The sequence below is a fragment of the Cyanistes caeruleus genome, chromosome 25, assembly GCF_971803275.1.
Source record: "Cyanistes caeruleus chromosome 25, bCyaCae1.hap1.1, whole genome shotgun sequence".
NCBI lineage: Eukaryota > Metazoa > Chordata > Aves > Passeriformes > Paridae > Cyanistes > Cyanistes caeruleus.
In genome coordinates this window covers 1,922,828-1,949,137 of record NC_141725.1, presented here as the reverse complement: position 1 = coordinate 1,949,137, position 26,310 = coordinate 1,922,828, and the positions used below count along the sequence as shown (strand labels likewise).

At 58.0% G+C, this 26,310-nt stretch overlaps 1 protein-coding gene across 2 annotated transcripts; it reads left to right on the top strand.

The window, feature by feature from the left end:
• Positions 1 to 630: 630 nt before the first annotated feature.
• ATP8B3 (ATPase phospholipid transporting 8B3) lies at positions 631 to 23,922 on the top strand. Of its 2 annotated transcripts, none has more exons than XM_086862650.1 (28): positions 631 to 706; positions 4,417 to 4,494; positions 4,969 to 5,060; positions 5,662 to 5,775; positions 6,711 to 6,809; positions 7,217 to 7,278; positions 7,795 to 7,867; positions 7,957 to 8,027; positions 8,742 to 8,824; positions 9,756 to 9,914; positions 10,449 to 10,537; positions 11,109 to 11,302; positions 11,976 to 12,184; positions 13,688 to 13,722; positions 14,061 to 14,208; positions 14,835 to 15,023; positions 15,451 to 15,563; positions 15,946 to 16,110; positions 16,399 to 16,510; positions 16,768 to 16,843; positions 17,244 to 17,382; positions 17,828 to 18,095; positions 18,551 to 18,774; positions 19,348 to 19,431; positions 19,700 to 19,939; positions 20,146 to 20,284; positions 20,522 to 20,652; positions 21,447 to 23,922. In XM_086862650.1, the coding sequence occupies exons 2-28, from the start codon at positions 4,437 to 4,439 to the stop codon at positions 21,681 to 21,683; spliced, it is 3,603 nt and encodes a 1,200-aa protein (XP_086718776.1). In that variant the 5' UTR covers positions 631 to 706; positions 4,417 to 4,436; the 3' UTR covers positions 21,684 to 23,922. The 2 variants fall into 2 exon arrangements, with proteins under 2 accessions (XP_086718776.1, XP_086718775.1); XM_086862649.1 differs by having other exon boundaries at positions 19,697 to 19,939.
• Positions 23,923 to 26,310: the final 2,388 nt, after the last annotated feature.

Genomic DNA, 26,310 nt, shown 5'->3' with positions numbered 1-26,310 from the left:
TGTGGGGGACACGGGGACACAGGGACAGAGCAGGCACCGCTCCCGGCTGTGCAGTAAATGCTTTATGGGCTGTGGGGCTGGCGCTGGGTGATCGCCTCCGGGTCTCTGCGGTTAATTGCAGGCAGTAATTAACGTAATGACGGCGATCGCGGGACCACTGCGGGTGTGCAGGATGAGTGCGGGGTGGACACCAGGCTCTGGCCTCATTAGCTGCCGTCACCAACGAGGTGGCCTCTGTCCCCAGCTGGGCTCGCAGTCCCGGGGCTGGCACCGCCCGGAGCTGCCGCGGCTCCTTTGTGCCTTCGGCCTCCTCTTCCTCGCTGTCCCCTTCTCCCGCCTGCCTCGCTCCCCAAAGCTCGGCTCAAACTCCCCGAGCTGCCGCCACACCCCGAGGGGCTCTGGGGGTCCCCGGTGCTCCCCAGAAGCTGCCCAAATCTGCCCCGCACCCCCCTGTCCTGGGATCCAGTCTGGAGCCACCCTGGGACGGTGACAGGGCCACCCCGGCCGTGTCCCGGGGCCCGGGCCGGTCCCGCGGCAGCCGGCTCGGTGTGAGCGGAGGCAGGAGGGGAGGGCAGGAGGGGAGGGCAGCTGGCACACCCCGGGGGAGTGGCAGGGGCTGTCCCCACGGGCCCGCGTGGCACAGCCGGGTGGCAGCAGTCCGGCGGAGGCGACAGGAGCGCGGCGCTGCCCGGGGCTGTCGGTGCAGGTACGGGGACCCCGAGGGGAGCGTGGCACGGTGACAGGGAGGGGACACGGCTGGCAGGTCCTTGGGGGCTCCGGGGAGCCGCATCTGCCCCCGGCAGGAGCGAGGGGCCGGGGCCGCCCCTCGGCCGGGGCTGCCGGGGATGCCGAGCACGGAGCAGCGCTCGGGGATGGCGGGGCCGCCTTTTCACATCCAGGCTGCTGGAAAACAGGAGGGAAACTCATGGCTCGGGCACGTCCTGGGAGCCGGGGAAATAACCCTGGAGAGGTTTAATGAGCCGCCCGGCCGGGGCGCGGGGGCGTTTCCTGCGTGCCGGGGACGGGAGGTGACAGCGCCCACCCGCCCAGCCCGGCCGCTGGCACTGTCGCCTGTCGTGACACGGGCTGGCCCGGGGCCGTGCGGGGTTGGCGGTGGGGGCTGGAGTCCCACGGGGCCATTGGGATCAGGGAAAGAGCAGCAGCACCCACGGGAGGGGTGACGGGAGCGTGTGGCAGCCCCGGGACCGGGACAAGGGCACAGAGGGGAGCAGGGACCCCCGGCTGGGGGCACTGCCCGGAGCTCCCGGGGATTCTCACACCAATTCGGGCACGGAGGGAGAGCTCGGCGCTGAGCCGGTGGTTTCAGGAACAAAACCTGCACAGAATTCCCGTGGCAGAGCTCGGATCAGCCAGGGACATAAATCTCCGCGTGTTTCACCAGCCTGGGCCAAACCCTCGTGGCGCCGTGCCCGGTCCTCCTTAAACCCGACTTCTGCTCAGCCCTGCAAACCTCCAGTAGCCCAGAAGGGAATTTTTGGGGTGAGAAAGTTCCGCTTTGGGGCTTTTTAGCGCCCGGCAGCACCGCGGGGATGTTTCAGAGCCGGAGAGCTCCGGGATGGGACATTCCCTGCGGGACCGGCCGGTTCATCCCGGGGGACGATTTGGGGGATCAGCTCGTGGGTTCAGAGCTCCCTGCTGGGCTGGCTGAGGTGTGGGGCAGTGGTCCCAGGATGTCCCGTGCCTTTGGCCATCGCTAACCCTCCCTGCCCCCCCAGGGAGCTCCGGGCTGGGTTTGTGTCCACCCGTGTGGCTGGGGCTGGCACGGAGCCCTGGCACCAACCTCCAGCCTGCTCCCGCCTCCCCAGAGTGCAGTTTTTACTCTGATTACTCAGGTGATGAGTGAGGTTTGTCAAGAGCTTTCTTGGAACCGAGGTTTCTCGGATACCTCCTCGAAAATATTTTTCCGGTGCTTTGAATCACTTTTTTTTTCCCCTTTCCCCCTGCCCCAGGCCCTGGCAAGAGGGAGCACTCCTGGCTGCCTTTGCAGGGCTCTCAGCCCCATGGAGTGTCCTGCCTGTGCCAGCTGCAGGTGCTGAACAAGCTGTGCTTTTGTTTGGCACCGTTTGGGAACGGGGGTGCTGAGCAGAGCAGGGTGTAATGCTGATCCTGCCGGGCACAATGGGGCTCAGAGATGCCAGGCACGGTGGGGACGTGATGGATCAGCAGCTTCAGGCCTGAGCCTGAGCCTGAGGGGACCAGGATAACCACAAATAAACCCAGGAGTTCCAGTGTGTGCTGGTGAGACTCAGGGCAGGGTCCAGCCCTGGCCTTGCTGGTCTGGAGCACAGAGCCCAGGAAAACACCTTGGCATTTCTCACTGTCAGCCTCAAATAAAGCCTGGAGTGAGGAGTGAGGGCTTTGAGCCCCTGATCAGAGCCCCGAGGGCACAACCAGGGTTACTGGCCCTGAGCAGCCCCCTGGGCCCCCCCATAGCCCTGGGCTCAGGAAGCTCAGCCTGGGCTCAGTTCTAGACCAAGTCCCCAAGGTGGGTCTGGCTCCAGCTTGGCCACACTCCTGGTTCTTGCTGTGGGCCCTGGGCCTTGGAGCTGTCTCAGTGCTGGGGCTGTGTCACCTTGGCCTTTGTCCCCTTTGCAATCCTGACTCTGGACTTCCAAGCCTGAATCTGGGCCTCTCCATCAGGAGCTTGGCTGAGGCTCAGGCCATCACCCATCCCAGCTGCCACCCCTGCCCCTGTCATGGTTGCCCGTGGTTGGGACCTTAGAATGGGTTGGGTTGGACCTTAAAGCTCATCCCTTTCCACCCCTGCCAGGACCAGGGACACCTTCCACTATCCCAGGCTGCTCCAAGCCCCGTCCAGCCTGGCCTGGGACACTTCCAGGGATGGATCAGGGATTGTGAGCAGGTGACTCAGTTTTCTCCATCCTGGATACCCTGAGGTTCCTCTTGTGTCCTGTTGGATTTTCCTCCAGAGCAGCTGCCTCCACTGGGCCCGTATCCCTTGGGCTGTTTGTGGTCACTGGGGAGATCCCCCATACCCCAGTTCCAGGGGAGCCCATCCCTCTGGTAGGAGGAGAGAGGCCAGTGTGCTTGCCAGGAGCAGGACACGGAGGGCTCAGGTGTCCCTCCCTTGTCCCCTCCTTTGTCCCTCTGCAATCAGACCCAGCCCTGTTGGTCTGCAGGGGAAGGTGTCCCCAGTGCAGCACCCCTGGGACAGGGACACGAGTGGGGTCACAGCAGGGAGCAAGGTGGGAGATTTGTGTCAAATCCTATTTTGCCTAACCTGAGTGGTGACAGCCAGTCTGGGCACCCAGGGGCTTCTGTGGGCTTTTTGTGTGGAAGAGATCTCACCCCTCCAGGTATCCACCTGCTCCTCCTGCTCCCCCTTATCTGTGGGACAAATGGGAGTAGGAGCTTTGGGATGTAGCAGGAGTGTCCCACACCTCCAGCAGCTCCCTGAACCCCTTCCTTCCTCCTCAGCAGTGCTGTGAAAACAAAAAGAAACATTTGGGGTCCAAATTTCGCAGAGCAGCTGTGGCTGCCCCTGGATCCCTGGCAGTGCCCAAGGCCAGGCTGGACGGGGCTTGGAGCAGCCTGGGATGGTGGGAGGTGTCCCTGCCATGGCAGGGGTGTCACTGGGTGGGCTTTACGGTCCCTCCCAACCCAAACCATTCTGGGACTGTGTGTGCTGAGCTCAGGGGTCATTTAGGATCCAAGGACAGTGACAGCACCAAGTCCTGGGTGGTACAAAAGGATTTTGTGGATCACAGTTTTTCTGGACAAGCTCTTGGCTGCAGGGGCCGAGGTGTTTGGGTCTCTTTGACCTGGAATGAGACGACCTGGAATGAGGATGGATGGATGCCCAGGCAGTGGCATCTGTGAGGTGTGTTGGGAGAAACCAATACCCATGAGGAGCAAGAGAAAAGTTGATACTTTGGGTGAAAGAACGGAAAGAGTGATCAAAGGAATGAGATAAGAAATAACGGCAGGGACTGACTTCTGGTGGGATTATTTAATAATAAGGTAATTAATGCTTTATCCCTCGCTGGCTCCTTTCATGTGAGGATCACAAAGCGCTTCACAAACATTAATTAATCTTCCCTAGCATCCCTGCAGGAAGGTCACAGAGCCACGGAGCATGAGGGAAACGTTGTCATTGATGGAGGTGGCTGCTCTCCCAGCACGATGGGGATGGCAGGGCAGGGACAGCCCCAGTTCCTCCCCAACGACTTCAAATGATTTCCAGTAACTTCCCCCCCCAGAGGGCAAAAACGTCTTTGAGTTGTCACAGGCAGCTGGGATGGGGAAAGGCTGCTTGGCAGAATGTTCTTCCTGCAGGGTGCCCTGCCCTGGAGCCTCGGGAAGCTGGAGCATCCCCATGGGGTCCCGCTGTCACTGCTCAGTGTTCCAAACCTCTGTGGTTGTCCTTGTCCCCAGGTGCTGGCGGAGGTGGCAGCATGGCTGAGCAGGACACAGCCACAGGCTGCCCAGGTGGGAAGCAGCAGCAGCAGCCAGGTCAGTGTGCAGCGGGGGTTTGGGGATTTTCTCTGCTTTCATGTGGTTTGTGAGGAAGTTGAATGTGGGGCACGGCTGTGAAATGGGGAAGAAGATTTGGGATGAAGAGGAAGGGGGTGAAGAGGGCCAGCTGGGGCAGGTGTTGGGAACAGGGCTGGGATGTTCCCTGCTGGGCAGGGTCTGCGCTGGGACGGCAGAAATGGAACTGGGAGAGGAATGCCCGTGACTGGAACAGCACAGGGGGCTCATCCTGCACACAGCCTGAGCACCCTGAACCAAACCCCCAGCCCAGGGGTGACCCTGGGGCTCGGGGGGAGGTGTGGGCAGCATTCCTGCAGCTCTGGAATGTTCTGGTGTCCCTGTCACTGACCCTGAGCCCCAGCCCAGCAGTGCCCATGGCTGCTCCTTGTGCCCTGGAGGTGCAGCCTGGCCTGGCTCCCACGGGCGCTGCTGGATCTCCTCTTGCTTTTCCAGCTTTCACCTGGGAGGTGAGGGCCAACGACCGCGGCTACCACAGGCAGTGCAAGAAGAAATCTGTCTTCTGCCTGAGCAAGAGGAAATACTCGGTGAGCCCTGGGCTTCCCCTCCCCAGCCCCTCATCCCTGAGCCGGTAGCTGGCTGGGGGACACGGCAGAGATGCTCCAGAGGGGTGGAGAGTCACTCACAATCCCCAGGGAGAAAAAGTGCTGCTCCCCCCTGCCTGGTGCCCCCCAGAGCTGTCAGAGGAGCAGGGCTGAGTGAAGGAAACTTTTTAGTCTGGTGGTCTAATCAAGAGAAAGATTCTTCAAAACACGTGGAGTGAGCAAAAACAGATTTTAATCTTTTTTTTAGCTAAATAACATTGAGGTCAGTGAGCTGGGCTTTAGATCACAGTCAGAATAACAGAATATTCTGAGCTGCAAGGGAACCACAGGAATCCAAGATTCCAGCTCTTGTTGAATGGCCCACATTGGGAACAAACCCCCAAGAAAATGATTTTGTTCTCAATTTTACGCTGCCCTTGGATCTGGTAAATCCCTGTTTTCCTTTATGGCTTTGATAATTTTTTAAGGCATCTCCTGTGCTGTGACAAATCCTAAGAACACCAGAAGGTTTTGGCATTTGCAGAGCAGGTCCCTGGTGTCCCACAGCTGACCCTGGCAGTGCTGTGACCCCTCTCTCCTGCAGGGCAATGCCATCAGGACAGCCAAGTACAACCTGCTCACCTTCCTGCCCCTCAACCTCTACGAGCAGTTCCACCGCATGGCCAACGTCTACTTCGTCTTTGTCATCCTCCTCCAGGTGGGCTGGGCACCTCGGGAACAGCGAGTTCCAGCCAGGCCTCTGCCCAGGGGGGATCTCTGGGGTTCAGAGGAAGATAAAAGGTGTCCCAGGACGTGGCTCTGCCGTGGGGTTCGGTGCCTTTCGGGAACTCCGGGGTTTAACGTGTGTGAAGTGTGATTTCCTTAAATTGAAACCTCCCAACATCAGGAGGACGTGGAGCTGCTGGAGCCAGTCCAGAGGAGGCCACGGAGCTGCTCCAAGGGCTGGAGCCCCTCTGCTCTGGAGCCAGGCTGGGAGAGCTGGGGGTGCTCACCTGGAGAAGAGAAGGCTCCAGGGAGAGCTCAGAGCCCCTTGCAGGGCCTAAAGGGGCTCCAGGAGAGCTGGAGAGGGACTGGGGACAAGGCCTGCAGGGACAGGACACAGGGAATGGCTCCCAGTGCCAGAGGGCAGGGCTGGATGGGATATTGGGAAGGAATTGTTGGCTGGGAGGGTGGGCAGGCCCTGGCACAGGGTGCCCAGAGCAGCTGGGGCTGCCCCTGGATCCCTGGCAGTGCCCAAGGCCAGGCTGGATGAGGCTTGGAGCAGCCTGGGATGGTGGAAGTTGTCCCTGCCATGGCAGGGGTGGGGCTGGATGAGTTTAAGATCCCTTCAACCCAAATCTTTTCTTGATTCTAGAAAATGAGTTTTGTTTTCATGTAGGCTAAGCTCACATTGACCACAAATCAGAAATTAATCCCTCCAAAATCAGAGACCCAGGAGCATTCCACACTTTAACAAGAGGTGGAAACCCACCAGAAGAGGTGTCTGTAACAGAGGTGTTGATTTGATGGTTCTGAGATGGGTTCCTGCCACCCTCGGGCACTGGCTTGGGAGCGAGGGAGTCACTCAGTCACCTCAAGTGTCCCAAGGTGGGACAGGAGTTGAGTCAATGGTGTAAAATTCTCCTTCTCCAGACTTTTCCTGAGATCTCCACGCTGCCCTGGTACACTCTGCTGTTCCCCCTGAGCTGCCTTCTCATCATCCGGGGGCTTCGAGACCTCATCGATGACATTGTGAGTGGGGGGTGGCCCTGGGGACACTGCCAGGGAGGGGCCCTTTGCTGTCAGCTGAGCTGAGGAGCTCAGGGTTGCTGCCACCCATCAGTCCTGAGGTGTCATCTGCACCACATCCACATTTTTATTTTCCCTCAGGAAAGATGTGGTGTCCTGGCTGCTTTCCTTGGGGTCCCAACCCCCATTTCTGTCATCTTTATTGCCTTATAGTGCCAGTTTGGTCCCTAGAAATACCTGGGGGGGAATTCAGCCTCTTTATTCATCAGGACACATCTTCCCATGGCTCAGAACGCAGCTCTGGGGCTGAGGAGGGAGGTGGTGGCATCAGGGGGGTTTGTTTTTGTGGGACAGGACAGGCTGGCATGGCCCACAGCTTTCCCTGGGCTCTCTGTCTCTCCTGTGTGCAGGGCCGTCACCGCAGTGACAGGAAAATCAACAGCAGGCCCTGTGAAATCCTGGATGGGAAGAGGTGAGGAGCTCTGGGAGCTCTGCCTGTGTTTTCCACACCTCCCTGGAACCACGGACCTGGAGTGCTGAGGATCCTCCAGCAGCTGAGAAGGGTTTTGGTGGGACTGTCCCGGGCTCTGCAAGCTCCCATCACCCCCAGGATGTGCTGCAGGTCCTCCTGTGGGATGGATCGTGTTCCAGTCAGGGCAGCAGCTTTAGCAAAGCCCCAGTTTGCTGTGTTGTGCTGGGGGAGGCTTTCCTTGGCCACAGAATTCCTCCAGTCTGAGCCGTGTCCCTGCTCAGCACTGCTCCAGGGAAAGATGAGCTCTCCCCACCTGTGGTGCTGAGAGTCCCTGTCACCCCCCAGGGACACGGATGTGACACGGGTCCTGTGCCACCCTCGGTGCTCAGCCCCCAGAGGTGGCACCAGAACCCAGAGACCCAAATCCTCCAGGAATTGGGGACAGGCTGAAACAGCCCCAGCCCCCAGTCCCACTGCTCTGCAGGGACAAAAATCTGTCCCCTGAATCCCCCGCAGCTTCCGCTGGCAGAAGTGGCGCGACATCTGCGTCGGGGACATCGTCCGGCTGCGCAAGGACAGCGTCGTGCCGGTGAGGGTGGCAGGAGCTGGCTGTGCCCTGGGGGAATCGCTGGCCACGGGCTCATCCAGCTGCTCTCGCTGCCTTTTCTGCTCCTCAAGGCTGATCTGCTCCTGCTGTGCAGCTCCGAGCCCAGCAGCCTGTGCTATGTGGAGACCGCTGACATTGATGGGTGAGGACAGCGACGGGGACAGGGACAGGGACAGGGACAGGGACAGGGACAGGGACAGGGACAGGGATGGTGACGGGGACAGGGACAGGGACAGGGACAGGACAGGGACAGGGACAGGGACAGGGACAGGGACAGGGACAGGGACAGGGACATGGACAGGGACAGGGACAGGGACAGGGACAGGGACATGGACAGGGACAGACACAGGGACAGGGTCAGGGATGGGGACAGGGACAGGGATGGGGACAGGGACACAGGAACAGGGACACAGACAGAGGCTGAAGACCAAGCTGGGAGTGTTCAGTGGAAACTGCAGGATGTGGGAGAACCTCCAAAACCCAAACCTACAGACACCCCAGAAAAGTGGATTTGACCCACAGATTTTGAGAATGGGAGTCCAAAAGCCCTGGTGAGGGTTCTACAGAGCACCTGGTGACCTCAGGCCAGTGTCTCCATCTCCCAGCTCCTTCCCAGCCCATTCTCCCCCCTCCCTGTGCTGGATGATTTCATGGCAGGGTCTCTGGGCCTGGGCTCTTCCTGCACGAGTGCTCCAGGTGTGACATGACAGGTCCCTCTCTGGCATTTCACTGCCACCACTTGTGTAATTACCTGCTAATTAATGGCTGTCTCTGTCCCACGGGCTGACAGGAGGATGAACAGCTCTGTCACTCCACAGGGTTGCTTTATTTTCCTTTCTTTGGCTCCTGCTTACAGGGAAACAAACCTGAAGTTCAGACAGGCCCTTCTGGTGACCCACCAGGAGCTGGGGAGCGAGGAGAGCATGGCTGCCTTCGATGGTGAGTCTGCTGGGTGGGGGAGGATGTGGCCAATCCCACTGGGATGGGATGGGATGGATTCAGCCCTGGGAATTCTCTGATCTCATCTCCATCGGTCCAACAAGAGGCTGGCAGCCAAAGGCCTGGTGGGGAGGCACTTCCCATCACTTCTGTGCTGGATCCACCAGGGCTGTGCACCTTCCCCCTGCCCTGGATCTTGATTTTCCCACTGGAACCAAGCTCTTGGTTCCCAAATCTGAGCTCAGCCCCTGCTGCTCCTCCACAGGGTGCAGAACTCGCCTCTCCAAGGCCTTGGGGATGAAGGGGGTTGTGTTTGTACCTTCTCCAGTTCACAGCCCACTGAGGTTCCTGCACTGACCAACCTCCCAGCACCTCCCTTAGCCTTAACCTGAGCCATCCAAATCCCACCTAGAGATGCCCTGACAAACTCTGAAGCTCCCCAGGAAGCCCCAGGCACCCCTCTTTGGGGGGAATGGTGCCTAGAGAGGCTCCCTGAACAGAGGCTAGACAGAGTAAAGGAATAAAGCAGGTATTTATTAAAAAGCTGTGGAGCTTTGGCTCCACCAAAGATGGACTCAGGATGGACTCTGAGTCACGAGGTTTCACACTTTGATAACTTTTGGTCCATTTCCATATTGGGGTTAATTGTCCAATTACAGTGTCAGGTGATGCAGTCCCATCCTCCCAGACTGCTCTCCTCAGTTCCCTGCTGGTTACACTTTTTGGGCCCAAAGCTGCAGCGGTGTCCTTGGTTGTGGGGCTGGAGAAGGATCTGTGTGTGTGCCTGAGCTGTGAGGAGAACCCACTAACGCTTTGTGTGAAGTTCAGAGTCACTAACGCAGCGCAGAACCTGGAAAACACAAAAACCCTTCAGTCACAGGGACACGAGGGGAGGAAGGCTCCCTGTGGTCCCTGACGTTCCGTGTGCCAGGGCGGGTGATGTGCGAGGAGCCCAGCAGCCGCATGCTCACCTTCTCGGGCGCGCTGCGCTGGCGGGGCCGCAGCCACGGGCTGGACAGCGGCCGGATCCTCCTGCGAGGCTGCCGCGTCCGGAACACCGCGCTGTGCCACGGGCTGGTGCTGTACGCGGGTGAGTGTCCCTGCCCGGCCCGGGGGGACAGGAATGAACACCAGCCGGGTTTGCAGCTCCCCGAGCGCTCCCACAGCTCCTGGCTGGCACAGGGCGGAGCAGCTGCCGCGGTGTGTCCTGGTGGGGATGGGATGGGATGGGATGGGATGGGATGGGATGGGATGGGATCCATGGGATGGGATCCATGGGATGGGATCCATGGGATGGGATCCATGGGATGGGATGGGATGGGATGGGATGGGATGGGATGGGATGGGATGGGATGGGTGGTGGGAGGTGAGGTGGGGTCGAAGCTCTCCTCACCCCGGATCCAGTGCAGGGCTGGGCCATGCGGGGCTGTGGGGAGAGGGAAGGGTGAGCTGCTGTGAGCATCACATTGTGCAGCCACGGCTCAGTGGACACTGCTGGAGGGAGGGTCTCCTCTGGGCTCTTCAGGGGAGGAGAGGTGTCACTATGGAGGGAAGCAGCCTCACTAACATGCAGGGGAACCTCCTGGGGACTTGCATTTTTACTTCAGATGTGTTTCTTATCCAGGGTTTGATTCCAAAATTATGATGAACTCTGGAAAGATCAAGCAGAAGAAAACCAAGCTGGACCACCTGATGGACCGGCTGGTGATCGTGGTGGGTGCCAACACCTCTGCTCTGCTCCTGGAGTGGCTCACAGGGCTCTTCAGGAGAGACCTCTTGCTCGGGTGGTGCTGCTTTCCTTCATCTTGCAATATTTGGCCTGAAATATCTTGGGTTTAACGTGTTCAGAGAATCAGAGAATCCCAGAAGGATTTGGGTTGGAAGGACCTCAAAGCCCATCCAGTCCCGCCCCTGCCATGGCAGGGACACCTCCCACCATCCCAGGCTGCTCCAAACCCGTCCAGCCTGGCCTTGGGCACTGCCAGGGATCCAGGGGCAGCCCCAGCTGCTCTGGGCACCCTGTGCCAGGGCCTGCCCACCCTCCCAGCCAACAATTCCTTCCCAATATCCCATCCAGCCCTGCCCTCTGGCACTGGGAGCCATTCCCTGTGTCCTGTCCCTGCAGGCCTTGTCCCCAGTCCCTCTCCAGCTCTCCTGGAGCCCCTTTAGGCCCTGCAAGGGGCTCTGAGCTCTCCCTGAAGCCTTCTAGAGAAGAGTCTGGTGGGCTCTGTGATCCTGGGACTTTCTCATCTTGGGACCTTCTCATGCTGGCTTCCCACCCCAGATCTTCCTGCTGCTTTTGGTGACGTCTCTGGGCCTCGCTGTCGCCTCTGGGTTCTGGGCCAGGACGTTCCAGGAGAAGCACAGCTACCTGGCTGCCCTCTACAAGCACACGAGCCCTGCCCAGCAGGCCTTCCTCAACTTCTGGGGCTTCACCATCCTGCTGAGCGTCATCATCCCCATGTCCATGTACATCACGTAAGGACCACGGAGCTTGGCAGGGATCAGGGCTCAGCACCCACCCCCTGCCCTCACCTGGAACTTGGGTCACAGCCCCAAAATGAGGCTGCACTGAAGGTCAAGGTGTGGCCAAGGTGATTCCCAGGTGCTCCCTTAGCTGGGACAGGGGAAGGGTGGATGGGTTTGTATCCTACAAACAGCAAGGATTGCTTGGAGATCTTCCCAGGGGAAAAGCACACCAGGGATCCAAGCCCTGGGCAGTTTGGGAACCGTGGCCAGGCTGAGGATGGCTCTGAGGAAGGTGCAGCTCCCTGGGAGCAGGATCTGAGATATTCCTGGGCTTCATATGGACAGCAGCAGGGTGGGGGAGGAGAAGGGCACAGCTTCTCTGTGCAGGCAACAATCACCATTTATGTTGGAAAAAGCTGTTTCCAAACTTTCGGGCCCCTCACTGGACCTCCAGATCTGTGAATTTGGTCACCAAATTCACCAGAATCCAGAGGGGACCTGGTGGGTGAGGAGATTTTTGGAAGTCTGGCCATGAGCAATGAAAACCCTCTGGTGTCCCCCAAGCCCAGAGCAGTAGGATCAAGGTGGGGACCTCCCCCTGCCTCTCCTTCCTGTGTCAGTGCCCCTGGGTTGTGAGGAACACCATCTCCTTCTCCCTGTTTTCTCCTCCTGGACTCCCTAGGTTTGAATTCATCTACCTGGTGAACAGCTGTTTTATTAACTGGGACCTGGAGATGTATTATGGTGCCAAGGACATGCCAGCCGAAGCCAGGAGCACCAGCCTCAGCGACCAGCTGGGGCAGATCGAGTACATCTTCTCAGACAAGACAGGCACCCTGACACAGAACATCATGAGCTTCAAGAAATGCTGCGTCAACGGGACCATCTACGGTAACCCAGGCTGGGAGAAGTTTGTAGGGGCTCAGATGAACCTGGAGCTGGTCCTTCCCACCCCTCCTGAGGGCTTGGGACAGGGGGATTGGTGGTGGTGGTGGTGCAGGTGGTGCTGTAGGAATTCTCCTTGCCCTCATCCCCCATGTTTTTGGGGCCACCACAGCGTGAGATCCCACTGGTCTGGTGTTCCCAGCACACCAGAGTGTGAGTCAGGGCACAGTCCTGGCCTCCAACCAGGAGAGGTTTCATGGCCCAAAGTCAGCTGCTGCGTGAGTCCCCCCTCCCATGTGCCACATGCCCTTGGTGACAGCGGTGACACCAGCAGGGTCCAGGCTCTCAGAGGGGCCTGGCGAGTTTGCAGCTCCTCAGCTGCCACTCAGGACAGGAACTGGGGTTATAAAACGATGCAGTTCTGGTTTTTAGGGTTTTTCACTGCCAGCTGTTTTACACTCAGCCCCTTGGTGCGGGCAGTGCAGACCAGAAAAGTTTTCTCTGATAAAAGAGGGAGCCTGGGGTAGGACCCTGGGGCAGCTACACCGAGCACGGTGTGGGTGAGGTGGATCCCACCTGGAATCGTGAGCTGATGCTGGGCCAGGCAGAGGAGAAACAGGAGAGGGGCCAGGAGAGCCCGGGGATTTTTGTTTTCTTTTAAGGTCTTGTAGAGAAAAAGGAGCTCTTGCTTTTCTTCTTTGTATCATTTTCTGGGGAATCTCCAGCTTGGCTGCCAAATCTGGGCACTTTGAGGCTTTCAGGGGACCTTTGGAGGAGGCGAGGAAATGATCATTGTCCTTAAGCTGTTTAATTAGAGTGAACATATGCAATTGCTCTTTGCTTTTTTTTTAAAAAAAAATTGTCTTTTTGGGGATTTTTTGGGTTTTATAACCATTTTTTTACATTTAAAATTTTATTATTTTTAATGATTCTGCTTGGTTTTCCCAATAAAACCTTGAAAATCACCAAGTCCTTCCTCTTCTCATTGCTTCACTTACTCCAGCTCTTGGCTCACTTTGGGAACTGTCATGATGCTTAATTAGTGAAATTTAATGAGCAGGCCAGGCTCAAGCTTTAGCATGAAGCCCTGTTTTCCTGAGATAAATATCATGTGCTTGAGACAAATGGACAGTGATAAAAGCAAAAAGGAGGGCCAAAAACACCTAGCAAAGCTTTTAGGCAGGAATAAGCCAAATTTTCCCTGCCAGGTGTAGCACATTCCACTTCTGTGGAGCAGCATCACCCTAATCCCAGCAGTCTTTGGCCAAATGCAGAATCTCCCAGGAAAGCAGACCTGAATTTTTAATGTTAAAATCATGGTGAAAATCTGAACAAAAAGCCAAAAAAGCGAGGCCTGGATATCTCGGTGGAGTCTGACACTGAGCAGATGCAGACCTGGTGCCTTTTTGCTGGTTTTGCTGGGGTTTTGGCCAGCAGGAGTCCCTCCAGAGAAGCTGCTCCCAGCCCCCTGCCAGCCCTCTGTTGACTAGATTATTTTTATTTTGGCAGGTGCAGGCACAGGCCAGGAGAACAAACAGCCACCGGTGCGTGAGTCCCCCCTCCCATGTGCCACGTGCCCCTGGTGACAGCGGTGACAGCGGTGACACCAGCAGGGTCCAGGCTCTCAGAGGGGCCTGGCGAGTTTGCAGCTCCTCAGCTGCCACTCAGGACAGGAACTGGGGTTATAAAACGATGCAGTTCTGGTTTTTAGGGTTTTTCACTGCCAGCTGTTTTACCTCAGCCCCTTGGTGTGGGCAGTGCAGAGCTGGGCTGAGGCTCAGGCAGCAGAGTGCCACGGTGTCACCTCCCCGGTGCTCCTGGGGACACACAGCCCTGTGCCCAGTGCCACCGGGCTCCTGAATCCTTCCTGTGCCTCTGGCAGGGCCCGTGGCTGGCGGGGGGCGAGCACAAGGTGGATGTTTGCGATGTGACGCTGCTGGAAGCCGCTCAGAGGGACAGCGACCCGGTGCTGAGGGAGTTCCTGAGGCTGCTGGCGCTCTGCCACACCGTCATGGTGGAGGACAGGGGCGGTGGGTTCAGCTGCCCCTCGGGGCTCTGGGGCCGTGCTGGGGTTTGGCAGCACCCAGCAAAGCTCAGCGGGTGTGAGAGCCCAGGGGTGGCTCGTGACACTGTCCCTGGGCCATGGATTTGTGTTTTGGGGTGTTTAAAAGCTCATGGGTTGGAAGAGAAGCACAAGGGGGATAATCCTGGCTGGAGCAAAAAGGATCACAGAATCCCAGAATGGTTGGCGTTGGGAGGGACCTCAAAACTCATCCAGCTCCATCCCTGCCATGGTGGAGACACCTTTGAGTTAAGGTGTCCAACTCTCCCAGCCTGGCCTTGGACACTTCCAGGGATCCAGGGGCAGCCCCAGCTGCTCTGGGCACCCTGTGCCAGGGCCTGCCCACCCTCCCAGCCAACAATTCCTGCCCAATATCCCATCCAGCCATGCCCTCTGGCACTGGGAGCCATTCCCTGTGTCCTGTCCCTGCAGGCCTTGTCCCCAGTCCCTTTCCAGATGAGACAAGCAGGACTGAGTTTGCCCAGCCTGGTAGCTCAGGCTGGACGTGTCCCAGCTGCTGCTGGGCAGGAACAGGGCATTGCAGCTGTCCCAGTGTGGTTTGGCTGGGGGTGATCAGTCTCTCCTCTCCTGCAGACCAGCTGGTTTACCAGGCAGCTTCCCCAGATGAGGAAGCGCTGGTGTTGGCAGCCAGGAGCTTGGGCTACGTCTTCCTGGCCCGGACCCAGGACAGCATCACCATCAGGGAGCTGGGCAGGACCAGGACGTACGAGGTGCTGGCCATGCTGGACTTCAACAGCGACCGCAAGAGGATGTCTGTCCTGGGTGAGTGGGGTGGGCTGTCCCAGGGGGCTCCTCCAGGCTCCTTTCTGTGCTCAGCCCCACGAGGGATGGCACTGGGATGGCTGCAGGTGGCCACAGCTGGCACAGGGCTCCTAAGGGTCATCCTGGTCATCCCTGTGGATTTGCTCACCAGCTGAGAAGAGTTTGAGCAGCCAGGAGGGAGGAAGTAAATCCAGGGCACAGAGGAGTTGTGTGAGGAGCTGACAGTCCCTGAGGCCTGATTCTGCCCCGTGGTGGTGCCGATCTGGGGATATTCCTGTGCTTCCCATGGCCACACATGGAAAAGCACCAGCGAGCCCTGTGGTGCTTTCTGGGGGCCAGCACAGGCCAGTGCAGCCACCCTGCAGGGACAGCAATGACTGGGAGCCATCTCTGAGGGGACCTAAGGTGTCCTTCCCCTCCCTGCCAGTGCGAGACCCCCAGGGCACCATCCGGCTCTACACCAAGGGTGCCGACACCGTCATCCTGGAGAGGCTGCGGAGCCGAGGGCCCAGCGAGACCCTGACCGAGACGGCGCTGGATGTGAGTCCCACCCAGCCAGGGTGACAGGACTGTTCTCCCTCCTGCTGGCTTTGGGCTGGGTGTCCTGCAGTCAGTGCCCTGCTGCTCTTCCTCCCTCTGCCTTAGGGATTTTGGTTCTGCCTTCTGCTCTAGGAGCCTCACCTGCATGTGGGACAGGGGGTAAGAGGGCATGGAATCCACCTTGGGTGTTCTGCATGGACCAGCTGCATCCAAGGATGCTCATGGGGATGCTGTAGGATGGGGGAAGGAAGTCAGAGCCCTGAGAGAGACTCACAGGTCCTGCAGCATCTCTGGCTCTGCCATGGCTGGCCTGGGGTGATGCCCTGGTCCTGTGAGAGTGATCCTGGGGAGGAAGGAGAGTCCTGATGTCTCCTCCCCGCAGCGCTTTGCAGAGGAGACGCTGAGGACACTGTGCGTGGCCAGCAGGGAGGTGAGCGAGGCCGAGTTCCACGCCTGGAGCCGGAGGCACCGCGAGGCCACGGTGCTGCTGCAGGACCGTGCCCGGGAGCTGGACAGGCTCTATGAGGAGATGGAGCAGAACCTGCAGGTGGGATGGGGCCGGGGTCAGCAGGAGCTGTCTGTGCCCCATAAGGCAGGCATGTGGGGTTTGGCTCTCCAGAATGAGGAGGTGAAGTGCCCAACCCAACACCCATTCCCTGGGTGGGAGGATTTCCCCGAGGGGTGACTTTGTGACACCAGTGGTCACCAGGCCGTCAAGTTGTAGCTGTCAAGTTGTGTCTACCCCCAGCAAAGGCTGCTGGTTGGGTCCAGGGGTGATTCCCACCTCCGTGTCCTGCCCTGCCCTGTGCCATGACACCCAGTCACCCCCCTCCAGCTGCTCGGGGCCACGGCCATCGAGGACAAGCTGCAAGACGGAGTCCCCGAGACCATCCAGCTGCTGAAACTGGGCAACATCAAAGTGTGGGTGCTGACAGGAGACAAACAAGGTCAGTGGAGGCACCCCCAGACCCCCCCAACACATTGCTGCTTCTCCCCTAACCAGGACCAGAGAGAAGAGCCACTGGGAGTGGGCAGGAACGGGTCCTGCTGCTCCCTTTACTCTTCAATAGCAGCACATCCCACTTGCCAGGGGAAACTGAGGCAGGGGAAGGAGCTGCTGCCCACCAAGGGCTCTTGGAACCAAGGGCTGGGGGCTGCCCTGGGCTGGGGGGCAGCACCACGGACCATTGACTGGCTGTTGCAGAGACTGCAATGAACATCGGCTACGCCTGCAGGCTGCTGACGGACGACATGGAGATCCTGGAGGAGAAGGAGGTCAGGTGAGGAATGGTCACCTCCTGGCTCAGGATGTTGCTGTCCCTGCTGAGGACACTCTAGGGCAGAGGAACTGGGGCAGAGTGGGCAGAGCTCAGCTCAGCCAGAGGTGCTTCTCCTTCCCTGTGCCAGCCTGGGTGTCCATGGTCTTCCTCTGATGATTTTCCAGGCTTCCCCACCTGTTTCCTCTCCCACCCCATGCTCTTCCTTGGCAGGCTTTGACCAGAAATGGTTAAAGCTTCTCTCCAGCCTCTAAACCAGGCTGATTTCTGGTATCAGTGATCTGGTATCTCCTCTTTGTCCCCACCACAGTCCCATCTCCCTAGCTTTGAGATGACCAAGGCCCACTGTAGGTCTCACCAGCATTCCCAGTGTCCCCAGCTCATGTCCAACTCCCTCCCACAGCGAGATCCTCCAGGCTTACTGGGAGAGCAACAACAACCTCAGTGGCGGTGGGGACACCCCGTGCAGCCACCGCCCCTCCCAGGAGCGCCCAGAGGCTCTGTGCCACAAGAGAGCCATCATCATCAGCGGGGACTTCCTGGTAAGGTGGCACCTGGATGCTGTTCTCTGCTCCCTGCCTGATGGTTGTTCCTGCCCTGGTGGTATCAGAGTCCTGGGTGGCACCAGAACGTGCAGGACACGGTGCTCCTCCTGCCCAAAAGGAGGGAAAAGCCCGTTTGGGGCTGGGGAGTGAAGGGTGGAGAGGAGAAGAACCTTGCACTGAGCATTTGGTGCTGGGGGGCTTTGACCAAAGCTGCTCAGTGTTCTGGGGTGACACAGGCCGGGTGGTGACCACAAACTCTCATGTTTATATATATTTTATATATATATATTATACTGGGACATACTGGGCTCATGGTCACCTGCTCCATGATGAACCTGGAGAAAACCAGAGTCACTCTTTTGGGGCATTTAAGAGCATTGCTCAGGAGCTGAGGGCTCTGAGGGCTATGGGAGAGGTCCCAGCCACGTGTGCTCTTCCCAAGGACAAAATCCTCCACACGGGAGAGGTGCTGAAGGAGAAGAAGGGGTGGCCGTGGCGGTGGCTGTGCTGTGATGGGGCCGAGGCCTCGCAGGACCAGGGAGGTCTGGTGGAGAAGGCCTTTGTGGACCTGGCCACCAGCTGCCAGGCCGTCATCTGCTGCAGGGTGACCCCCAAGCAGAAAGCCCTGATAGTGCAGCTGGTGAAGAAGCACAAGAAGGCCGTCACCTTGGCCATCGGGGATGGCGCCAACGATGTCAACATGATCAAAAGTGAGGCTCGGGCAGGGGAGGTCAGGGCTCCATTGGTGTATCCCACTGGTGATGGTGCTGCCCCATTTGTCATCTCCACCACCTCACCCTCCTCTTTGGGGTGAGGAACCGGGAGGGGAAGCCCAAACCTGTGCTGGGAGGGAGCGAGAGGCACAGGACAGGGACAGCCCGAGACAAGTGCAAGGTGTCCCATGTGCTTTTGGCATCTGGGATGAACCTTGATGAACCTTCAAACCCCAACGTGGGCAGCTGGCAGAGCCATCCCTGCCCCTCCCAGCAGCCCTGACACGGGGCTGTGCTCTTGGCACACCACACCTGGAATATCCAGGACATGGGAGAGCGGGGGCTTCTTCCCTTTTCCGTCACTCCTGGATTCACATTCCTCGGGACAGCCCATGGGGAAATCAAGCCCCCAGCTCCCCCCCAACCTCCCCGTGTGCGTTTGCCACCCGCAGCCGCGGACATCGGGGTGGGCATCAGCGGGCTGGAGGGGCTGCAGGCCGTGCAGTGCAGTGACTACGCCCTGGCCCAGTTCTCCTTCCTGCAGCGCCTGCTGCTCGTCCACGGCCGCTGGAATTACCTGCGCATCTGCAAGTTCCTCCGGTACTTCCTCTACAAGACCTTTGCTGGCCTCCTGCCCCAGGTGTGGTTTGCTTTCCACAGCGGATTCACGGCCCAGGTGAGGCATGCAGGGGTCACATCCCTCCTGTGGAGGTTTCTATACCAGAGCTACAACTCCCCCTGCTCAGGATCCCCTGCAGGGATCGTGCCTGGGGCTGTCTGGAGGACACGTGTCCACATCACCACCTTGGTCCCCTGTTCTCCCTTACCCTGTTCTCCCTTACCTCCCTTACCACAATTTCTTGTGATTGTCTGACTGAGACACCACTGGTTATCTGCTTTTCACCTGGCTAGACTGGGACAGCACCCTGGGGAAACTCGGGATCTCCTTGTGAGCTGCAGTTCAGTCTTGGACAGATGCAGGATCCCACGTGCATTAAGCTGGTTTCCTCCAAAATGGGAATTTTGATCCCAAAGGCCGTCATCAAGTGTGACTTGTGACAACATGTGGAGCTCCAGCCCCATCTCTGTCTGCAGCACAACCCTACAGAAAATCTGGGGCTGATGCAGGGGATGGGACAAGTCCAAGGGGATTTCCATACTTGGATCTGAGTGTCCTGGGGCCTGGACATCCTTTGTGAGTCTTTCCAAAGCACCTCCAAGCTCACGGCTTCTCCCTGCTCCCTTCTAGCCTCTGTACGAGGGCTGGTTCCTTGCGCTGTACAACATTTTCTACACTGCCTACCCCGTGCTCTCCGTGGGCCTTCTGGAGCAGGTACGGCTTTCCCGGGCTTGCTGTGCCACCCTGGGAATCACCCTGGCAGTCACTGCACCCATCTCCACAGCCCTTTGTGCCAGGACATGGCATTGGCAGCTCGGTGGGCATTTGGAGCTCACCCCCGGTCCTGGGGTGCCTGTCCCCAGTCCCCCAAAGCCACTGGGCAGAGGGACCCACTGCAGCTCTTCCAGAGGGTGTGTGGGGTGGGGCAGCCCCATCCAGCTCCCCCAGTCTCTGCATCCCCTCTGGGATGCTCTCCCAGCAGGACGTGAGTGCCAAGAAGAGCCTGGAGTTCCCTGAGCTCTACATGGTCGGGCAGCAGGACGAGCTCTTCAATTACCGCGTTTTTGGTGTCACCCTCCTGCACGGGGTGGGCACCTCCCTCATCAGCTTCTACATCACGCTCTGGGCCTTTGAGGACCATGTGGGCACCAAGGCTGTGGGTGACTACGAGTCCTTCTCTGTCACAGTGGCCCTGTCAGCATTGCTGTCGGTCCTCGTGGAGGTGAGCACTGATCTGCTCTTCCTCATCCTGCCCCACAGCAGCTCTTTAGGGTCCCTGGGCTCTGGCACTGTCTGCAGTGGCTTTATGGCTGGGGGACGATCTCCCTGAGATGGAGGAGGAATTTGGATGAAGCAGCTGGATGGAAGAGGGTCACCATGGGCCTCATGAGACCGTGTGCTCTTCCCGCTCTGCCCTTGTTCCCACAGATTGTCCTGGACACTCAGTACTGGACAGTGTTGTCCTTCCTGATGGTCACAGCCAGCCTGCTCTTCTTCTGCCTCTTCTCCTTCCTGACCCAAAGCGTTGATGCCTTCAGGATTGCCCCTGCCATCTTCCGCTTCCCAGGTGAGGTGCCCTGGGGATCCCCATGGCCCTTCCCTTCCCTGGCCTTGGTGCTAGGAGCTGTTTCCCAGCCTGTAGATCATCTCCTCATTGCCACTTCTTCAACTGCTGTCTTGACTTTTACCAGTTTAGGTGCCATCTCCTCTTCAGAACCCTCAGCACGTGTTGGCCTGTCCCCCAACACTTGTTCCCTCTGCTGTTTCCACCTTCCCCACCCAAACATCACATCTGTGTTGACAGATGCCTGCTGGAATGCCCTGACCGACCCCTATGTCCTGCTCGTGGTCCTGCTGTCCCTGGTGGCCAACACCATCCCCTCGCTCGCTGCCCGTGCCTTCCGTGCTGTCCTGGGCAGAGCCACCCCCCAGCAGGTGAGGGCTGGGGGGGACTGGCAGGGACAGGTCCTGCTTCCCCCCAGGGTTGGGGTCTGGGATTGGTGATGGCAGGGGCAGCCCAGGGAAGCCTGGGCTGTGGTGCTGGGAATCCCTGGTGGTGCCACTCGTCCTTCATGACACTGGCACCAACTCTCACTCCAGGGCTCTCTCCCAAAATTGTTCCATGGCCCAGCAGGGGGGCTGGGCCAAGAGACCTGACCCAGCTCTTGTAGAGGGTCTGCTTTTGGCTGCAGTAAGGAATTGTCCTCCAGGACCCCCCAGGAGGGTTTGGGGTCTGCTGCAGGTCCTGGTGCCACCCCAGCCTTGGTGGAGCTCACCCCCACCAGGGCTGTGGGTTATACCTTCAAAAGAGTCCCAGGTGGAAGCAGGGATTGAGATTGTGCTCGAGAGTTTTGTAGCCCCCGGGAGAGTCCCCACATCCCATCATGGAAAAGGAGATCATGGTGGAGCTGGGATCCAAACCCTGTCCTGGTGGAGGGTTTACCTGTCACACTGTGACTACCGCGTGTCCCACCTTGGGCTGAGGGCTTGCCTGGGAGATGTCCAAAGCCCCTGTGGGAGCAGGGGTTGACACTGTGCTCCAGAGATCCATCAGCTTTGCAGATCCCCAGGAGAATCCCCAGATTCCTCATCCCCATGGAAAATCAAGTCATAAAGCTGGGAGCCAAACCAGCCCTGGTGGAGGTGCCCCTGCTCTCCCTTCATGTCCCCGTTGGGATGAGGGCTCTCCTGGGAGATGTCCCCAGCCCTGATCTCTGCTGTCCTTGCAGAAGATCCACCTGAAGGCCAAGCGAGATCCAGAGCCCTCGGTGGAGCTGCGATCCCACGTTCCCCGCGGCTCCTTCCACCGCCGCTCCAGCTACGCCTTCTCCCATCAGGAGGGCTACGCCGGCCTCATCACCCGCGGGGACAGTCTGCGTGCCAGGGCCACCCACGGCACCTCCCCGGGTCCCCTGCCACCCCAGGGCACCCCGGCCGTGTCCTCCCTGCTCTGCCCCTCGGTGTAGCCCCTCAGCAGGGCGCACACCTGGCTCTTCCCTCCACCTTTAATCTTACTTGGGGGCTTTGCAGCCCCTGCGGTTGCAGAGGGGCTGGCCCAGCCTGGGGGGCTCCTGCTGCGGGTGCTGAGCCCTGGGCCGGGCCCTGCAGTGGCCCCATGGCCCCACACTGCTGCACATGGTGCTGGAAAGCTCTGGAAGCCACTGACCACTGCCACTGGGCTCAGCCCCTCGCCCTGGGACCCCTGGCTGGCAGCACAGCCCCTTCCCTCTGCTGAGTCCTTGGAACCTGGGCTTCCTCTTGTGTGGGGCTCATCCCACCCCAGGCTGCACCCACAAAAGCAGCGCTGCTGACCCAGACTCATTAACGCACCTTGGAATTAATTAAATGTCCCGATGGAGAGCAGCGTGGGCTGGGTGTGGGTGCAGCCCCTCAGCCCTGCTCATTCCCACCCACAGGGGACTGAGCTGCAGTGGCTGCATGAAGAACCTTTTGTGTTCTCCACCAAGGGCTGGTGACAATCCTGTGGCTTTTCTGTCATCAAACAGGTCACAGAATCCTGCAGAGGTTTGGGTGGGACCTTCAAGCTCATCTCATTGCACCCTCTGCCATGGGCAGGGTCACCTCCACCAGCCCAGGTGGCTCAGACTCGAGCAGTGTAATTTTAAAATATCCCCTAATTTCTGGAGAAGCAGGCAGGTTTGATTGATTGATTGATTGATCACCTGCAGGTTTTTCTTCTCCAGCCAGACCAGCCTGGCTCCTGCAGCCCTCCTTGGCACTCCCCACCACTCTCAGCCCCTGCCTTTGCTGTCCCTGCACAAGGGGCAGTGCTCTCTATGTGCCTTGTCCCATCTCCACACCACTTCCCCAGGTCTGGTGTCCCCACCTTTGGGGACAACTTACAGCCACAGGCTTTGCAAAGTCCCAAAAAGCACTTCTGGGGGGGATGTGGATAAGTTCTGCCTGGTGGACACAGGGGACACATCCCACAGAGCCAGGGCCACCAGCAGTGGCTGCTGGAGAAGTTGTGTGTGAACTGGATCACCCTTATTAGGGTTTTGGTTTTAATTAAAATGATGGTTTAGCTTTCATCTCCTCTCCTGCTGTGCCACAAAGGGTGAAAGTGGCACTGGAAGATGCCTCAGTCTGTGCCAGCAGTGCTTGTGCCGTGGCAAAAGGCACAGCAGGAGAAGAAATCTGGGTAAAAAGATGCACAATTAAATCATCCACGGGGGCTTGGCCCTGCCTGCAGCACATGTGAGTTGATGGGTTTGTTTTACAAGTGCTTTGGCCTCATCTGCACCGGGTTTGTGAGAATTAAAGTGTTTCCCTTGGGCTCTGGCCAGAAGGACCTGGATGGTGCCAAGAAATAAAAGTCTTTCCTCTGGGAAAGCTCTCACTGCTGCAACTGCCAGGTGGAAAACAGGGGGTGGAAAAAAGGGGGTGGAAAACAGGAGGTGGAAAACAGGGGGTGGAAAACAGGGGGTGGAAAACAACATCCTGGGCATGATCCCTGCATCTCCCAGGCTGGGTTTGTGGGAGGAGTGAGGTGGTGAAAGGGGCATGGAGAGGAACGTGACCCCCTCACCACCACAGGACACCACACACGCCAGGGTGAATGACTAGAAAATAATTTATTGAAGAAACAGAAAGCTGCAGAAATACAACACAGTCATGACCAGTAGAGGATGAACAAATAGAGATTATTTTTTTTCTCTCTTTTAAAACCTGTTGACAGGCTGGAGTTAAGTTTCCTGATAACTTCCCCTGCGTGAGTCATTGCAAAGAACAAGGAACAAACTCCAGAGCACACAGCACATTTTGGATAAAGTGCCTGACACATAAGACTCTTTTTTATTTTATTTTTTTTTCTTTTTTAACGTTTGTAAATAGCTTAAACAAATATAGTTGCAAGACACAGAGGAGTAACAATTGCATTTCGCTGTAGAATAAAACTTATCCCATGAGAGTAACAATGAAGCAGCAGCAAAAAAAAATAAATTAATTTAATTAGAAAGGAAAAAGTCATTTAAAAACTCAGAGATGTGGCCCTCGGAGTGCGTGGGATGAGGACGAGCATCACCTATTGCTATACAGAAAAATGAACAATGTTTTCTGGAGGAGGCTGGGCTGGCAGAGCCGAGGCTGTGGGTTCTCCCTGGCCGGGCTGGATTCTGTCTGACTCCTTTGTTTTCTTTAGAAATCAAAGGGAAAAAATAAAAAAAAACCCAAACCAAACCCAAATTTTGTTCTTTGCGTTTTTAGTTTCCTGTCTTTAAAAACGCCAAACAAAGATGTGAGAGATGTTCCTTGTGGCGGCACCCGTGGCTGGGTGTCCTCTGAGACAAGGGAAAGGAGGCAGCTCCATGCTGGGGACATGTGGTGGTGACAGGGACAGGCAGACGGGGCACTGACTGAAAGTGCCCAACATGGGTTGGGGAGAGAGGTAAAGAGGAGCTGATCGTCTTCCCCACCCACACTTGGGATGTTCAGGAAAAAAGGGTGAATTTTTGGCAAAGCCATTTCTCTCACTCTGTGCCAATGTCCTGCTGGCACAGCTGGTGTTAGAGCAGGGAAAGCTTGGCTCTGGTTGTGCCAGAGTGGGATAAAAATGTTTAAAACCGACCCCAAGAGCCTCCTGCTTTCCTGGTGGGATGGGGATGGTGCTGGCCCACTGCTGGCAGAGATATTTCAAAGTATAAAAGCCATCGTTGGAAAACTTCCACTCCAGGAAGAACCGGAGTGGCTGGGGGCATCACAGGTCATGAAATGACCCAAATCCCTGAAAACTTCCACAGTTCAAGCAAGAGGCAGTGGCCAGGATGAACTGGTAGGTTTTACTGGGAGATCTCTTCTCCTCTTCCTCACTGCCCTCCATCACCCCTGGAGGTGTTCCCAGGGCCCCGTTTCTGCTTCTGCTCCCCACAGCACAAAAATGCCCTTTGGGTGCAACCCTGGTCAAGAGAATTGTCTTTAGGACAGAGCTTGGATTGTCATTACCTGCAGGGGAAAAAAAATCTTTGGTATCGCGGCAAGTTGCTCCTGAAGGCATTTTGGTTGGTGTGGGCAGCAGGCACGGCCAGATCCAGTGTGGGCAGGGCTCAGCTGAGCCAGAGAGTCCTGATGGGCCAAAGGATGGGGAGGAGGACTCGGGTCTTGGCTTCTCCAGGGTCTCCCAAGCCTTCAATCCCCAGGATGGAATCCAGCTGGTCTCTGTAAGGAGAGTCACAAGGACTTGTGGCTGGGGTTGTATCCAAACCTGGTTGACCTTCTTGCAGTTGTAATTGCAGTCTTGTCCTTCAGGCTTCTCATGGTGGAAAAGGTCCTTGAGGAGGAAACAAGGCATGAGGGGGATGCTGAGCTCCCCAGAGGTTGGTCAGCAGATGAGTGGTGTTGCTGGAACCAACAACATCTCCTCCTAAAAGCCAGGTCCTTGGTCTATGGGTCTCCCACCACCACCTGCTGCTGAGCATCTCGGTGCTGGCAGCAAAGGCTGCAGGATCATGGCACCAGACAGAAGCTGCAGACTGAAAAACACCTTCCTTGGCTTTTGGGGGCCACTTTGGTGGAACCTGAAGGAGCTCTCTTTCCTCATGGTGAGCTGAGCTTTGGGTCCACCTCGGGTGGTAAAGAGGTTGGAAAGGGCTGAGGAAGCAGCAATTTCAGGGAAATACTCTGGGAATGGCACCACTGCCTCCTCCAGGTCCCCATCACCTTCCTGGCCTCCAAAGGTGCTCCTCGAGGAGGAGGAGCAGGGGGAGGGAGGAGCAGGGGGAAGAAGGAGCAGGGGAAGGACAGAGCCACTCAGGGGGTGGACTCTGGGCATTTACAGAAAGCTCCAAAGCCCTTCCAAAGTGGCCTGAGACCATCTGGTGGTTTGGGATCCTCCAGGGGCTCTTCCACTGCCTGGAGTCTCTTCTTCAGCCAGGGCAGGCACAGAGTGAGAGCCAGGCTGGTGGCACAGGAAAGTCTGACAGGGACAGAGTGCTGGGTGTGCCTCTGACCCAAACCACATTCTTGAGGACAAAGACCTCAGAAATGGGTCACTCCAGCCCATCCCTGGGTCCAGCTGGGCCTTGATGCAGCACCACCCTCAGCACCTCTTTCTGCGCCGGGCAGGGCTGTGAGGTCATCCCAAGGATGGGGATTTGGGAACATCACCTGGAGAGGTCTCAGCCCTGAGGGCAGTTTTGGGGTGCCCAGGGCTGTTTCCCTTGTCTCAGAGCACACGAGGAGCCCCATGGCTTTGCCAGCTCAGGTCGTGGTGGTGGCTGATTGTCTCTCCTCCTCTTGGCTGCACTTGGGATTTGACCCACAGAGCTGGATAAAGCAAAAAAAAACCAAACCCAAAAACCACAACCCCCCCAGCAAACAAACAGAAAACACGAAGCAGAGCGAGGAGCCAGAGCCAGGGGGGAGGCAGCAGGGATGGGTGGGCACGGCAGGGTCCCGTGGCCCAGATTCCCTTACCCTGTTTGCTGGGCACGGGGCCAGGCTGTGCCCCTCACCCTGCCTGGGGGTCCCCCAAGCAGCCCCCGCCTCCCCCCGTGGCTGCCAAGAGATTTCCAGGGTGAGGAAAGGAACAAAAGAGATGAAGGAAGAAACCGAGGGGATAAATGATGACTTTCCCGT

Coding starts and splice junctions, on each gene's coding strand:
- ATP8B3 (XM_086862649.1), top strand. CDS start 4,437: ATGGCTGAGCAGGACACAGCCACAGGCTGCCCAGGTGGGAAGCAGCAG. Junction 9,915..10,448: donor CGGGCTGGTGCTGTACGCGG/GTGAGTGTCCCT, acceptor TTTCTTATCCAG/GGTTTGATTCCAAAATTATG. Junction 13,723..14,060: donor AGGAGAACAAACAGCCACCG/GTGCGTGAGTCC, acceptor TGCCTCTGGCAG/GGCCCGTGGCTGGCGGGGGG.